General features: G+C 47.0%; 1 protein-coding gene across 1 annotated transcript; it reads right to left on the bottom strand.

Moving 5' to 3' along the window:
• Nucleotides 1–6,712: 6,712 nt before the first annotated feature.
• LOC123174132 (probable alpha-glucosidase Os06g0675700) lies at nt 6,713–9,682 on the bottom strand. The gene is made up of 4 exons (XM_044589990.1): nt 9,476–9,682; nt 9,100–9,384; nt 8,584–8,969; nt 6,713–8,501 (listed from the first exon to the last, which is right to left on the bottom strand). Exons 1-4 carry the CDS (start codon nt 9,670–9,672, stop codon nt 6,778–6,780), a joined length of 2,592 nt encoding a protein of 863 aa, XP_044445925.1. The 5' UTR covers nt 9,673–9,682; the 3' UTR covers nt 6,713–6,777.
• Nucleotides 9,683–17,283: the final 7,601 nt, after the last annotated feature.

Here is a 17,283-nt window from a genome sequence, read left to right as displayed (position 1 = left end):
ATATGTTTTTGGAATGAATGACATATCTCTTTTTGAATGTTTTTTAATATATTTGTGTATCCATAACAAGATCAATCACAGATACATTTGGACAAGTCTTAACTTTACCATTTCACTCATTTTTCAAAAACTACTTGTTTCAAAAGAGATATGTCATTCATTCCAAAAACATATTTCACTTATTAAAAAACTGATTTCTCTCATTGAAAATATGGATTTCACTCTGTTTAGAAAATAACATTTTCACTCATTTCATAAAAGTGATTCTAATCAGTATAGTTATATTTCACAAATATCAGTTGGTTAGTTTGACTAACGACGAGTGGGATCTGAACCGGTGGGGGCACGCTAAATGCACCCACTGGATGTAGTCCCCGAGACTGCGGTCGACTGCTGGCAGTCGACTGGGGTCTGAGTTCTACTTTCCTTTTTTTTCACTTCTTACACTCGACTCAGGCGGACCGATCGAGTAGGATCCGAACCGGTGGGGGCACGCCAAGTGCACCCACTGGGTATAGTCCCCGAGATCGCAGTCGACTATATATATATATATATATATATATATATATAATCAAAAAATGAATATTTGATTCACAACTTATGAGCCATTGAAAATGCCATACGGAAAATAAAGTGCAAGCCTTTAGTTGGAGAGAATTAGGGCATGGCCAATGGGCCACGCTGGACAGGCGCCCCATGTGCCACCTCCTCCTGCCGAGTGCCACATCAACCAAACCTGTGGCTTGGAGATCGAAACGGGCTCCTGCAGAAGAACTCGCTTCTTCGCTGACGAAACCAACGAGGCGGCCGCTGGGGCGACGCGGTGGGAGGTCCGTCGCTCCGCTCGATTCGGGACCACACTCGCCCAACAAAATCCCGCGAGCGAGAGGGGAAGGGCGCGAAAGAGAGAAGGGAAGGGCGGGAAGGGGAGAAGAGAAGGGCGCGAACCAGGGAGCGGAGGCGCGGCGCGCGAACCAGGGAGCGGAGGCACGGCACGCGAACCAGCAGAGAAGGCGGCGCACCTCGTCCTCAACCTGCCGTCGACATCCGACTGCAGCTCTTGCTGCAAGGTACGAGTCTAGTTCTTCCCCTGCTTCTTCTTGTGGTCATGGCCAGATTTATTTTGCTCAGTAAACTAGGCTAGGGTTCCAAGAACAGATCCGTTCCAAGAAGATTGATTCCCCTGTGTGTGATTTTGGTTCAATCTATTTGAGTCAGGCAACCATGCTTGTGGAAATCCTGAAATCCCCATCTTTTTTCTTCTTAGCCCTGAGAGAAACATGTCAGATCAGCCTTGGTACTCTGCTCTTTGCAATTGTGAAGAGAAAATTATGCTAATTAGCTAGGTGCAGATGCAGATGGCTAGGTGCAGATGCTGATTTGCTAGCCCTGAGAGAAACATGTCAAATCCTGAAATCCCCATCTTTGTTTTTATTTGCTAATGGCTAGGTGCAGATGCTGAATTCTTTTGCTAGATGTACTAGTAGTTGGTATATTATTAGACTAGCATAATCACAGGGATGCTGGTACTATTAGTTGTTGTACTAGGTGCAGATGTTGAATTCTTTTGCTAGACTTACTAGCCTTATTCAGGAAATGTGACTGCCATCAAGATGTTTTGGTATAGAGTTAATTTGAACAGAGTTCTGACTGTTATAACATCTATGTACGTTGGTCAATTTGGTCCCTTGTGCTAGCTGCATATACTGATAAAGAAAGAGTAGTGCTAGTCTGCTGAAGGTGCCATATCCGTGTTATTTTTTTTTCTTTTTTTGAGAAATAGCTGGTAGGATTAAGAGCTTAGAACACTTGGACACTTTGCTATCTTTTTATTGTTCTTTGGTAGTTCCGAGTATGCTATTTGCACATGAATATTATTCTTCCCATCCAAATTATAGTTTCATGTGTGTTGTGTGCATAATTCTTATTACTTGATTTTTAAATTGTAGCTCAACTTGCAATATGTCACAATTGAGTTCCGATGAGTTCGAAGATGATACCATTGACCCAACAGAAATTTTCTCTCTAGAAGATTACTTGGCACAACAGAATACTCTCAACAACTTTGCTACACAAATAGCCACAAACATTCATCATACACTAGAAGGTCCAAGTACTAGGCGTCAGTCAGCCCCTAGGACATATATTGACAGGAAGAGAGAATTTTACAATGAACTTCTCATAGCAGATTACTTCTGTGATAATCCTACCTATCCTGATTACTACTTCCGTAGAAGGTTCCGCATGGGAAAACCCCTCTTGCATTTTCCTATTCCTGATCTAATTTTGTTCTCCCTGTAAGGTATGAGGTTACTCCTTCCCTTGCCTCTTCTTGTTAGGATTAATAACTTAGAACACATACCACTTGATGTACTTTAGAAACAAATGCTAGAATCTGCATGTGTTCGTTACGAAGTCCACATATATGTTCCACTAAAAGTCTGCACTATTGTTTTTGAAATATGCATTGTACTCAGAAATCTACACTGTACTGTACCCAGAAATCTGCACTATTGTTTTTAAAATATGCATTGTACTCATAAATCTACACTGTACTGTACCCAAAAATCTGCACTATTGTTTTTGAAATGCTATTTTTTAATTAGAATGATGGTTGTGCTATAAAACTCACCTTCAGTTTTTAAAACTGTAGTTGCACTACAGCAGGATACTTGTACTATTGTCAGTTGCTCCATGCAAATTTAACAGGGAATGCTCTAGCCAAACCAAATGGCCAACTTAGAAAAAATCTGTGTTTTCGACATGCTTGTTATTATACTCTAACTTGTGGCTTGCTTCTCGTGTAGATGTTCTACATATATGTCAAAAAAAGCGGATTTCATGTGCCAGGAAGCGTAGAAGATGTGAGATTTTTTTTTTGGAATGAGAAGAATCAAAGGATACAACAAAAAATTCAGTCTGAAATTTGATTTGTGTGTTTACAAATCTTTCCTTTATGGGTATTTGAAACCTTAAGATTATTCTGTTACTATGGGATTTTGTAGTGTCATGGACAAGACATACTGACACTGTTTGCATATCAAGATTGTTGATTTTTGTTTGGAAATCAAGTTGTTTGATAACTTTCAGTGTGTATGCTTGTTGATATAGTGTGTATGCTTGCTGATATTGTTAATTCAAATAGATTCTGGTATTGTTTAAATGTAGTGGAGGTTTCATGTGTTGGAAAGGAGGTGAGAGAGAAAAAATAAGATGATGACATCACATAGAGTAGCTTCCATTGGGTGATAGTGGCATACAACAATAGCTTCATTCAAATTTACCTATGTGGATGGTTGGGGCAGCACCAAGGTGCTGCCTCCATTGTACATGCCCTTATGCGTTCACGCAGCCGGCATCCTTCTCTTCTCTCTCACTATGCCACCTGATAAAAGTTGCTTTTGTGGACCCCTGCTAGATCGCATTACTATCTATAGCTGCTAAAAACTAAGACAGAAGTGAAAATTACATTTAATACCTGGGCCATAGAATACTAGATGGTAGAGTCCTATTGGTTCGTTCTTTGCCGTTACATACCAACCTGTGATGGCAATCACCTAGAACAAATAGAAAACAAAGATGGCCAACCATTGTAGAAACCTGCTTTCTCACTTTTCCATTTAGCAAGAAATATACTCCTTTACTAAAATTTTCCATCCACGCCTACATTTGATGGGCGCGCGCGGAAGGATGGCGTTGCCTGGTGTCGATGGCAAAAGGGCTTGGCAAGGTCAACGCATTGATTACTCCGGAAGATGGGATGACGGAATATGGGGGTGACAGATTCTACAACATGCACATGCGGTGGACACTGAGGATCTGCTTGACCGGTTGGTGCACCCGGCTAGCCGGTGGGCGGCTTGGTGAGGCTACCGAATTTCATGGTGTGCATTGACATGAGGTCATGACACATCATCAACCTTCTAGGTAGGGCAACAGATTTCGCCAGGAAGGTGGATTTGGTCGATCCATGTATTTTTTTGTAAGAACTTGCTAAATTATGCAATAAAAATGTTTATGTGCATCGCTTGATGCAGAGGCCGGGAGTTATCCTCCTTAAAAAAACGACTACGAATAGGTAGGGTGACAACTAATAAGAAGTACCTTAGATTTTGAGAAAATAAAATCAACTTGTTAAGACATTTTTAAAACTCTTGATCAAATGATTAAACATTAAACAGTAGATCATAATTATAATTCCGAGGTTGCTAGTTTTACATGCCGTTTGGAACCTACGAAGACATTAATTTTTGAGGAAGCAAAATAAATCAAGGTCTTGGCATGTTTTGTGAAACGTAAAACGAAAACTTAGAATCAAGCATAATTCGGTCTACTGAGCCAAAAGGAAAAAGCTCAAGGAACAATTTGGTATCAACATACATCTTGGAACGGATCATCTCAGGGGGTGCTTAAATACCTATATTTGCTTCTATGAAATGAGAGTGGAAGCTTCTAGCGGGTCAGATGCACGTTAGAACTGGCACACGATACTATCAGTCTTCAACTGGTTACCTCGCCGACTACGATAATAAACCTCAGCTGCCATCTGTTGAAGAACAGTTTTCCTATCCCTTTGAGTTGCAACTTTGTCGCTGTACCTTTTGAATACAAGACCACATCTACAACTAATAAGCAGTACCTTGTATTTTGAGAAAAGAAAATAAACCTTCTAAGACGTTTTTGAAACTCTAGACCAAATGATTAAACATGAAGTAATAGCTCATAATTACAATTTTGAGGTTGCTAGTGACACATGCCATGTGGTACCTACCTACGAAGATGTTGTATTTTGAGGAAACAGAACAAATCAAGGTCATGTCCTGTTTTGTCAAAGGTAAAAAAAAACTTAGACTCTAGCTAGCCTAAGTCCGTCAAGCACGTTCAAAATGTCCTAGTAGGAGAACAAAAAGGAAAATGGTCAAGGTGCAATTTCAGATCAACATACAACTAGTAACTGATCATCTCAGGGGGTGGTTAAATATCTATATTTGCTTCTATGAAATGAGAGTTGGAGCTGCTACGGGAAGAATGCATGTTTGAACTGGCACATGATACTACCAATCTTCAATTTTTCTTTATTCCGATGAAAAAATATACACAAATGGTTTCAATGTTAATAGAGCATGCATGAAAAGCTTTATCTCAAACTTCTGTCTGATTGCCAGCGACAGGCCACTGACGTTGAACACTCTACTCATCCGGACTTGGTGCGGGATGCCTTGAGCTCAACGTTGTTTACATATAGACAACTAATAAGAAGTACCTTCGATTTTGAGAAAGTAAAATCCACCTTCTAAGATGTTTTTGAAAATCTAGGTCAAATTTTTAAACACTAAAAAATAGCTCATAATTACAATTCAGCGGTTGCTAGTTACACGTGTCGTGTGGAACCTATGAAGACGTTGATTTTTGAAGAAGCAAAACAAATCATGGTCTTGTCCTGTTTTGTCAAACGTACATCAAAATAGACTCTAGCCTAATTCAGTCTATTGGGCCAAAAGGAAAATGGTCAAGGAACAATTTCAGATAAACCTAGATCTTGTAAGTGAGCTTCTTAGGGGCTACTTAAATACCTATATATGCTACTATAAAATGAGAGGGGAAGCTGCTAGCGGGTCGGATGCACTTTAGAATTGGCACACGATATTATCAATCTTCAACTGGTTGCCTCGCCAACTATGATGATAAACCTCAGCAGCCATCTATTGAAGAACAATTTTCCTACCTCTTTGAGTTGCAACATTGTCGATGTACCTTCTGAATTCCAGACCACATCGACAACTAATAAGCAGTACCTTGGATTTTGAGAAAATAAAAGCAACCTGTTAAGACATATTTAAAACTCTAGATAAAAAGATAAAACATTGAACAATAGATCACTCTAGATCAATATTCAACTTTAATTTATTCCGATAAAAAATTATACTACACAATTGGTTTCGATGCTAATGGGACATGACGAGCTTTATCTCAAACTTCTGTCCGATTGCCAGCGACAGGCCACTGACGCTGAACACTCCACTCGTCCGGGACTTGGTGCGGGTTGCCTTGAGCTCAACGTTGTTTACATAGACAACTAATAAGAAAATCCTTGGATTTTCAGAAAATAAAATCAACCTTCTAAGACGTTTTTGAAACTCTAGGTCAAATGGTAAAACATTAAAAATAGCTCATAGTTACAATTCCGATGTTGCTAGTTACATATGCTGTGTGAAACCTACGAAGACGTTGATATTTGAGGAAGCAAAAGAAATCAAGGCCTTGTCTTGTTTTGTCAAACGTAAAACAAAATAGACTCTAGCCTAATTTGGTCTATTGGGCCAAAAGGAAAAAGGTCAAATAACAATTTCAGATCAACATACATCTTGTAAGTGAGCGTCTTAGTCTTAGGGGCCACTTAAATACCTATGTTTGCTTTTATGAAATGAGAGTAGAAGCTGCTAGGGGGTCGGATGCACGTTAGAACAGTCACACGATATTATCAATCTTCAACTGGTTGCCTCGCCAACGACGATGATAAACCTCAATTGTCATTTGCTAAAGAACAGTTTTCCTACCCCTTTGAGTTGCAACATTGCCGATGTACCTTCTGAATACCAGCCACATCGACAATTAAATAAGCAGTACCTTAGATTTTGAGAAAATAAAATCAACCTGTTAAGACATTTTTAAAACCCTAGATCAAATGATTAAACATTAAACAATAGATCACTCTAGATCAATATTCAACTTTTATTTATTCCGATAAAAAATTGTACTCCACAATTGGTTTCGTTACTAATGGGACATGACAAGCTTTATCTCAAACTTCTGTCCGATTGCCAGCGACAGGCCACTGATGCTGAAGACTCCACTCGTCCGGGACTTGGTGCGGGCTGCCTTGAGCTGCACGCTGTTTACATAGATAGTGAAGCTCTTTGGTGCGGACGGCAGCCCCATGAAGACCACCTTGCCGATGACCTGCGCCCGACTCGGCGCGTATGAGTTCTGAACCACATGTGAACTCACCTTGGTGGTGACCATGCCTTTGCTTTCCTCCCTGTCGCAGCTGAATCTCACCAGGGTCCAACTGCCTCCCACAGCGCCCATCTCCGGCGAGTCGCCGTCATCCAAGAACAGCTCCCCACTGGCCGTCCCATTCTCCGCGAGCGCCACAAGGAGGTGGAACTCGCTTTGGCGTGCAGCGGACGTGGTGAGGTCGGCATGCTGCAGTAGTAGGATGTTGCCGCCGGCCAGGTGCGCGTTTGCCAAGTCCGCTGGCGCCGGGAGGGTCACGCGCTTGCCGACCTTCATGGTGTAGGCGAGGGAGTAGTCGTAAAGACTGAACCACCGGCCGGCCGGGAAATAGGCGTCCACGGTGGTGGCGCCGGGCTGTAGCACCGGAGAGACAAGCACGCCGCGGCCTAGCATGAACTGCCTGTCCACGCCATAGGTGTCGGCATCCTGCGGGTAGGAGAAGAAGAGTGGCCGCGCGATGGGCGCCCCCGTCATGTGCGCCTCGTACATTAGCGTGTACATGTAGGGCAGTAGCCGATAGCGCATCCCCAACGCTTTCCTCGCCGACCGTGCCGTCGGCTCCCACACATAGAGCTCTCGCCGGAGGGTTGTCTTCTCTGCGTGGGCCCTGGCGAACGGGTAGAATGCGCCAAGCTGAATCCAGCGGCTGCAGAGCTCCTGGGTGGTGTTGCCGTTGAAGCCACAGATGTCGGCGCCCATCATTGGGATGCCGAAGAGGCCAAAGTTGAGGATGGTGTTGATGGATTGCGCAAGCTCGTCCCACCGCGCGACATTGTTGCCGGCCCAGTGCGCGGCGTAACGGCCGGAGCCGACAAAGGTAGAGCGGCTGAGCACGAAGGGGCGGCGTGTGGTGTCCCTGAGCAGCCCGGCGTGCGTGGCCTGCGCCTGGAGGAGGCCGAAGAGATTGTGCGCGTCGTACTCGGACACGCCGTTGTAGTGCACCGTTGAGACCGGCACAGTCCTGTAGTTGATGGGAAGGTGGAAGCCGGAGTTGTTGATGCGGTAGGGCGGGTCGTCCAACTGATTGAGAGGCTGCCACTGCTTGAAGTTGGAGGGCTCGTTAATGTCGCACCAGAGCCCATCCACAGGGATGGTCCGCCGAAACTCAGAGATCTTTCGTGCCCAGTACTGGGTGCTACGTGGGCTCATGAAGTCCAGGAAGTAGACCTCGCCTGGCCACGCCTCGCCTACCAGGTTGGCGCCGTTTCGCTTGAGGAACAAGTCCTCGTGAGGTGCTGCTTGCCGTTTGATAGCCGGGTGTACGGTGACCACGTATTTCTGGCCATTGTTGTGGAGCCGGTCCACGAATGGCCGGAGCTGCTTGGACGGGTAGTTCACCGGATCCAGCGTGAAGTCCTGGTAACCGTCCATGTAGTCGATGTCCGACCAGATCGCCTCCAGTGGGATCCTGGCCTTGGCGTAGCCGGCGACCACGCCATCCAGATCAGCCACGTTCTTGTAGCCATACCTAGACTGGTGGAACCCTACAAGTGCAAGATCGAGTGAGCGTAGCAGAGCAGAGCCAGCATATATATGGATATATGCCTACCAAGAAGGTACTCGTACCGAATGACCAGTAGGGCATGGGGGCAGGGCGGCCGATGAGCTGTGTGTACTGGTCCACGACGTCGAGCGGGGAGGGACCGACGAAGAAGTAGAAGTCTAGCACGCCACCGATCACCTTGTAGGTGACGTAGGATCCGCCGTACAGTATGTCCATCCCATTGCTGTTCAGGAGGAGCACGCCATGCGCGGCACCGCCGGAGCGCACGTCCATGTAAAACGGGTGCGAGCCATAGAGGTTGAGGTCCGGTTGGTCGGACCACGTCACGTCCCCGTTCCACAGCGTGAAAGTGTCATTGTGTTGTAGCCGGAACGTCTGTTTTTTCTGCTCGCCGAGCCCATACAGGGATGCTCGGTCAGCCGGCAGCGCCGATGTCACCTCCAAGTACCTGCATTCCAATTTCATGCCCATCGTTCACTTGCTACTTACAGACCATGGTATTGTTCTACATCGATCTAACTCTTGCGGATCAACTAAGCTACACTAGATAACATTGCAATGGAACACTTGTAACATACCGGTCCTTGAAGACAAGGTTGGCGGAAGTGTCAAAGAGGGTGTCCCCGGTGGAGCGACGGGAGACCGTGAAGCGGAACGGGCTGGGGTGGATGGTGAAGGTCAGGTCGGAAGACGCGCTGGACATGGTGCTGTTGCTCGGCATGGATGGATTGCCTGGTGAGTCGAGCAAAACGTCCTTTGGTTCTGGCCCTGGTGCCGGGCGTGGGATGACGTCTTGGGGGACCTCCCATCGCCGATGGTCAGCATCGGTGATGCGCACGCGTAGCCGGCTATCCGTCTCAAGACTGCCGTCATGACACAAAATTAAGAATCTGTGAGCAAGAACCAACTTATCTAGCTACTTGGATGGAACGAAATTACATCAAACCCACTCACCTTGCAGTTAGGACGAGACTCTTCACATCAGGCCCAAATTCCGTCGACCCGCCGACGAGCTTCAGCTTGGCCGACAGCAGCTTCCCCGACCGAGCGGTTGACTCGATGTCATAGACTGCACTGCAATGATGGACAAGGAGGCAGATGAGGATGGTGAGGAGCACGAAATGATGAGTGGATGGCAAGCCAGTCGCCATGAGTGGATGGTGCGTGCAACACAACTGATGTCTAGCATATGACGCACACTCGGGGTTATATAGGCCAGCAATCATCTGAAATGTTTGGAAAGTTTTCAATACATGCCTAGGATTACCTCCAGATAGATAGGCTATACGAGCCAGTACTAATTCAAAGCTTTCAAAGTGAAGAGTTATCGCTTCATCCAAATGAAGAAGTAATTAGTTTTTACTTGCTAAAGAAGGAAAATAATTAATGCAAACAAAAGTGAACTGCATATACATGTGCATAGTACATCTGGATGAAGAAGAGATTAATTCTGACTTGCTAAATAAGGAACTAATTAACGCAACCAAATATGAACTGCAAATACATGCACTACATCTGTTTTGAATTTAACTGCCATTTTAACTCTGTACTAAGTTAAACTTGTTCTATGCCAAATTTCTACCAGTTTGACCCACTTAATCGAAATAATACACAAACATCTGAAAAAACAAATTGCTCACATAATACCCATCATGAAATATATGCTCAGAATATATATTTGCCTACTCATGGTGATATTGAGTCATTTTTTTATAAAGAGTAAAGTCAACTTTGTGGCCCTATTCCGATATTTTTAATAGGAATTACCCTATGTGAGATGTATTTATCTGTATCACCCCATTTAGGGTAAGTTGTACCACATTGAACCTTTTTATAAAAATGAGCATGTCTTGTCAAGTGGGTTTTGACCGCCAGGGTACACGTGACATGCCATGAGAGAAGCCTCTAGTGAAACCTATGGCCTCGGGTCTATTTTCTATCTATAAGTTTTCGATCTACTATTTTGCAATCGTTTACTTTCCAATCTACAAACCAAAAATATTTACTTTACAGTTTATCAATCTCTATCAGATCTCACTTCTGCAAATAACTGTGAAGGGATTGACAACCCCTTTATTGCGTTGGGTGAAAATTGTTTGATTGTTTGTGCAGGTATTTGGCAATTTGTGCGTTGTCTCCTACTGGATTGATACCTCGGTTCTCAAACTAAGGGAAATACTTACTCTACTTTGCTGCATCATCCTTTCCTCTTTAAGGGAAAAACCAACGCAAGCTCAAGAGGTAGCAAGGTATGCACGCCATTTCCACTGCCATGAGAATAGTAAGACACTCTTTCTCATATGTGCTGAGAGTTTGATTTTCGGGGCAGAGGATTTTGCTGAGATATGACACTGGGTGCCCTTGCCGCATCAACATAGCCTCGATACCCTTGTTACACGCATCTATCTCCAACATATACGTCTCTCTAAAATTGGGGAGGGCTAGCATAGGAGCTTGAGTCAAGGCCGATTTTAGTAGTTGGAAGGCACGATCCGCAATTGGAGTCCACTAAAAGATCACCCCTTTACACAAGATCTCACTAAATGGTTTACAGATCATCCCATAATGTTGGATGAACTTATGGTAGTAGCCTGTCAGGCCAAGGGATCCCCTGCAAGGCTCTCGCACTGGATGGTGTAGGCCAGGACTGAACTATCATGATCTTTGCAGGATCTGTAGCTGCTCCCGCTTCACTGATGCCATGCCCGAGGTACTCTATTTTATGACTAGAAAATTCACACTTCGATCATTTGATAACAAAATAATTTTGCTGAAGTAGCTGAACCACAGCACACAGTTGCTTGAGTTATTCTTACAATGTCGAACTATAAACTAGAATGTCGTCCATGAACACCAATACTCCATGACGCAACAGAGGGTCAAGAATAGTGTTCATGTTGGTGCAATTCTTGCCCTCCTGTGTCTTCGAGGTTGGTGACAGAAACATGTATGGACTGATTTGTTTGCTAGTGCACACAGAGAGGAATATTCGAAGCAGAACCGTAGAAGAACGCCATCTTAGGTGTCAAGTTCGAGGAACTTCACTGAAGGATATTTGAGATGCAGAGAAGATTCGGTCATATCTCCCAAGGCCGTTCTAACGCGAATAGTGATGTGAAGAAGTTGACCCCATAAAATATATTGCTTTGGTGAAGCAATCAGATCAAAGGTCATCCGAAGAAAATTGATTGAGAAGACCAAAGGCGAAGCAAAGACGTAGAATTCAATTCAATCTTCTTCTTCTCTTTCTTGAGTCTTAGGATCTCCGTACTATTAAGAGTGGTATATGTTCTCGAAGCTTAGATCCGTTGTGATGCTTAGCACAAACCTATGCAAGTATGAGAGAAATCTCTTTATGCTTTGAATGATTACCTGTCAGCTGAAGCCGTAGTTCTTCGGTGTTGCAGGGGATATCTTTTGGACTGAGGAGTTAGAATTTCTTAATCCGCAAGGAATGTTACCAATGTGCTCAATTTCCGACCGTTGGACTCGTGTCATTCGGCCACTAGTTGAAGCACATGTCCATTTCGGTCATTTCTCATCAGGGATGGTTGTGGCTATAAATAGAGACCCCGCTCCAACGTTGTCCGTTGCCTATTCCGCTTAAGATTTCTGAGAAGATTGATTGAGCATCCCCTCTCCAAGAGATTTCAGTTTAAAATCCACCAAGACAAAACCAAGAACCAAAACTCAGATAGTGGTTGAGCATCACAGTAGTTCTGAGACAGAGCTCTTGTACCTATTACTCTTGAGAGCTGCGCACTCTCTAGATGGATAGGTGTCGGCTCGAGTGTTGAAGAGTTGTTATCTTCACCGAGCAAGATCTTCAGCAACCAAGAGTAATTGTGGTTTTCAATGGAACTATGCCAAAGGTTTGAAGATCACCGATATGTTGGAGAACGTTGCAGAAAACAAAAAATTTCCTACGGTTTCACCAAGATCCATCTATGAGTTCATCTAGCAACGAGTGATCGGATTGCATCTACATACCTTTGTAGATTGCGAGCGGAAGCATTCAAGAGAACGGGGATGAGGGAGTCGTACTCGACGTGATCCAAATCACCGGAGATCCTAGCGCCGAACGGACGGCACCTCCGCGTTCAACACACGTACGGTTAGCGTGACGTCTCCTCCTTCTTGATACAGCAAAGGGGAAGGAAAGGTTGATGAAGATCCAGCAGCATGACGGCGTGGTGGTGGATGCAGGAGTCACCGCAGCAGGGCTTCGCCGTTCTACTGCAAGAGGGAGAGGTGTAGCAGGGGAGAGGGAGGCGCCAAGAGTCAAGGGTGCGGCTGCCCCTCCCTCCCCCCCTTTATATAGGCTCCCCAAGGGGGGGCGCCGGCCCTAGGAGATGGGATCTCCTAGGGGGGCGGCGGCCAAGGGTGGAGTGGCCCCCAAGGCAAGTGGGGCGCCCCCCCCCCACCCTAGGGTTTCCAACCCTAGGCGCAGGGGTGGGCCAAGGGGGGCGCACCAGCCCATTATGGGCTGGTTCCCCTCCCCACTTCAGCCCATGGGGCCCTCTGGGATGGGTGGCCCCACCCGATGGACCCCCGGGACCTATCCGGTGGTCCCGATACAATACCAGTGACCGCCGAAACTCTCCCGATGGCCGAAACTGCACTTCCTATATATAATTCTTCACCTTCGGACCATTCCGGAACTCCTCGTGACGTCCGGGATCTCATCCGGGACTCTGAACAACTTTCGGGTTACTGCATATTCATATCTCTAAAACCCTAGCGTCACCGAACCTTAAGTGTGTAGACCCTACGGGTTCGGGAGACATGTAGACATGACCGAGACGGTTCTCCGGTCAATAACCAATAGCGGGATCTGGATACCCATGTTGGCTCCCACATGCTCCTCGATGATCTCATCGGATGAACCACGATGTCGAGGATTCAAGCAATCCCGTATACAATTCCCTTTGTCAATCGGTATGTTACTTGCCCGAGATTCGATCGTCGGTATCCCAATACCTCATTCAATCTCGTTACCGGCAAGTCACTTTACTCATACCGTAATGCATGATCCCGTGACCAGACACTTGGTCACTTTGAGCTCATTATGATGATGCATTACCGAGTGGGCCCAGAGATACCTCTCCGTCATACGGAGTGACAAATCCCAGTCTTGATCCGTGTCAACCCAACAGACACTTTCGGAGATACCCGTAGTATACCTTTATAGTCACCCAGTTACGTTGTGACGTTTGGTACACCCAAAGCACTCCTACGGTATCCGGGAGTTACACGATCTCATGGTCTAAGGAAAAGATACTTGACATTGGAATAACTCTAGCAAACGAACTATACGATCTTGTGCTATGTTTAGGATTGGGTCTTGTCCATCACATCATTCTCCTAATGATGTGATCTCGTTATCAATGACATCCAATGTCCATAGTCAGGAAACCATGACTATCTGTTGATCAACGAGCTAGTCAACTAGAGGCTTACTAAGGACATGTTGGTGTCTATGAATTCACACATGTATTACAATTTCCGGATAACACAATTATAGCATGAATAAAAGACAATTATCATGAACAAGATAATATAATAATGCTTTTATTATTGCCTCTAGGGCATATTTCCAACACGATAAGCATCTACCACGAATGAAATCAACTGGAATCTGATCAGTCCCTAGTTGAAGGAGACCAAGACAGAGGGAGGCGCTCGCAGGAAGACTGAACCCGCGCTTGAAGTGCAGGAAGAAGACCACGCGCTCCGTGCCCTCGGGCTGCGGCTCCTGCTCGCCCTGCGGCAGGCGCACGACGACCTCCGTCTCCCCCGGCAAGCGTCGGGTGGTGCGGAGATAGGAGACGTCGTCCAGGGTGATGGTCGAGCCCATCCATGAGCCCGACGGCAGCGCCATCGAAGAAGACGAAGAAAGGAAAGGAGAAAGAACGGGGATGAAGCTCTGCTCGGAGCGATGGGCGTCGCAGCGCGCTGCGGTCGCAAGAAGCAGAGGAAGGATAAAGAGGCAGGGGAGTGCGAGCAAGAATGATTTCCGCCACCCCTCCCCCCGATTTATAACGCACGGTTTGGACGTGGGGAAGTGGGATCATTTGTGCTCGCCCCTCCCACTTCTCCGCAATAACTATGCCCGTACGCGCGCAATAACTGCGTCGAGAAGGGCAACCGACTCGCAGACGCCGCAATAAATCCACGCGCGTGGGCCGAGGGCGTGCAGCGACGGGCCCCAGCGCGTCGCCCCGTCCTGCCGCGTGTGGCCCGTCAGGCCCCTCCGGCTCCCAGGCGCCACGTGGCGCCCACGCGAAGCCCAAGAGATTGCCTCAATATTTGGCGGACTCTTCGGTTTCCCGCCCCTGCCGGGATGCCATGATCCGGCTTCCAGAAGCCGGCACACAGTGGGTGTTGTCGGACCCGGCAGTCACCAAATTCACCTCTTCAGGGGGGGAACCTGTGAAGGCCCTCCCACTCAAAGACGGCAGACCTTCACAGCTTCGGGGACTACTGTCGTGGGGATGAACCCCAGGCAGGCAACGGAACGCGGATCCTTTTCAAAAACAACGGGGCCAGCAACGCCCCTCAAGCCGGCTCACGCTTGGCCGGGTCGCTCAACCCGGCCGAAGCACCTCGACCCGGCCGAATCTACCAACCCGGCCCCAACGGCCGGCGCAAGGCAGCCGAACCCGACGCACGATGACTTCTCCAACAAGCCAGCTCCCCCTTGGCGTGTTCCCTAACCCGGCCGCGGGTCAGCTCCCGTCCCATCCCAGCCGTACGATGGGACGAGTCTTCATTCAGAGATGAGCGAGGCAACAGTGCCCCTCCCATGCCTCTGCTCAGCCCGGGCATGGCAATAGTGCCTCACCTACCCGCTGACCAGGGTTGGCGTGGCTACAGTGCACCCTTCGTCACTGCTGACGCCAGCAAGCGGTGAACTGACGGAGCGCCACTGTAGCGGACTCAACCCGGCCACTCCCTGACGATGGACAAGACGGCAAACAGTGCCCCAACACCCGGCGGGTCCCGTGCCCGGAGAACAAGGTGAGCCCTGACACCCGGCGGGTCCCAACACCAGCTTCCCGGACGATGACAACCTGGCCCCATGGCCTTGTAACACTACCATTGTACCCCTGGGGGGTTGATGTTGGGGAAGGTAGTAATTTCAAAAAAATTTCTACGCACACGCAAGATCATGGTGATGCATAGCAACGAGAGGGGAGAGTGTTGTCTACGTACCCTCGTAGACCGAAGCGGAAGCGTTGACACAACGTAGAGGAAGTAGTCGTACGTCTTCTCGATCCGACCGATCCAAGCACCGAACGTACGGCACCTCCGAGTTCTGCACACGTTCAGCTCGATGACGCTCCCCGGGCTCCGATCCAGCAAAGCTTCGGGGAGGAGTTCCGTCAGCACGACGGCGTGGTGACGATCTTGATGTTCTACTGTCGCAGGGCTTCGCCTAAGCACCGCTACAATATGACCGAGGTGTAATATCGTGGAGGGGGGCACCGCACACGGCTAAGGAACGATCACGAAGATCAACTTATGTGTCTATGGGGTGCCCCCTGCTCCCGTATATAAAGGAGTGGAGGAGGGGAGGGCCGGCCCTCTCTATGGCGCGCCCTAGGGAGTCCTACTCCCACCGGGAGTAGGATTCCCCCTTTCCTAGTCCAACTAGGATTCCTTCCATGTAGTAGGAGTAGGAGACAAGGAAGAGGAAAGGAGTAGGGAAGGAAGGAGGGGGCGCAGCCCCTCCCCCTAGTCCAATTCGGACTAGGCCTTGGGGGGCGCGCGGCCTGCCCTAGGCAGCCCCTCTCTCTTTCCCGTATGGCCCAATAAGGCCCAATACTTTTCCCCCGTAATCCCGTAATTCCCCGGTACTCCGAAAAATACCCGAACCACTCAGAACCTTTCCGATGTCCGAATATAGTCGTCCAATATATCGATCTTTACGTCTTGACCATTTCGAGACTCCTCGTCATGTCCCCGATCTCATCCGGGACTCCGAACTCCTTGGGTACATCAAAACTCATAAACTCATAATATAACTGTCATCGAAACCTTAAGCGTGCGGACCCTACGGGTTCGAGAACAATGTAGACATGACCGAGACATGTCTCCGGTCAATAACCAATAGCGGGACCTCGATGCCCATATTGGATCCTACATATTCTACAAAGATCTTTATTGGTCAGACCGCATAACAACATAAGCTGTTCCCTTTGTCATCGGTATGTTACTTGCCTGAGATTCGATCGTCGGTATCCAATACCTAGTTCAATCTTGTTACCGGCAAGTCTCTTTACTTGTTCCGTAATACATCATCCTGCAACTAACTCATTAGTTGCAATGCTTGCAAGGCTTATGTGATGTGCATTACCGAGATGGCCCAGAGATACCTCTCTGACAATCGGAGTGACAAATCCTAATCTCGAAATACGCCAACCCAACATGTACCTTTGGAGACACCTGTAGAGCTCCTTTATAATCACCCAGTTACGTTATGACGTTTGGTAGCACACAAAGTGTTCCTCCGGCAAACGGGAGTTGCATAATCTCATAGTCATAGGAACATGTATAAGTCATGAAGAAAGCAATAGCAACATGTTAAACAATCGGGTGCTAAGCTAATGGAATGGGTCATGTCAATCAGATCATTCAACTAATGATGTGATCCCGTTAATTAAATAACAACTCTTTGTCCATGGTTAGGAAACATAACCATCTTTGATTAACGAGCTAGTCAAGTAGAGGCATACTAGTGACACTCTGTCTGTCTATGT

This window comes from Triticum aestivum, unplaced genomic scaffold, assembly GCF_018294505.1.
Source record: "Triticum aestivum cultivar Chinese Spring unplaced genomic scaffold, IWGSC CS RefSeq v2.1 scaffold104234-2, whole genome shotgun sequence".
In the NCBI taxonomy this organism is placed as follows: domain Eukaryota; kingdom Viridiplantae; phylum Streptophyta; class Magnoliopsida; order Poales; family Poaceae; genus Triticum; species Triticum aestivum.
This window is presented reverse-complemented; position numbering and strand designations above follow the sequence as displayed.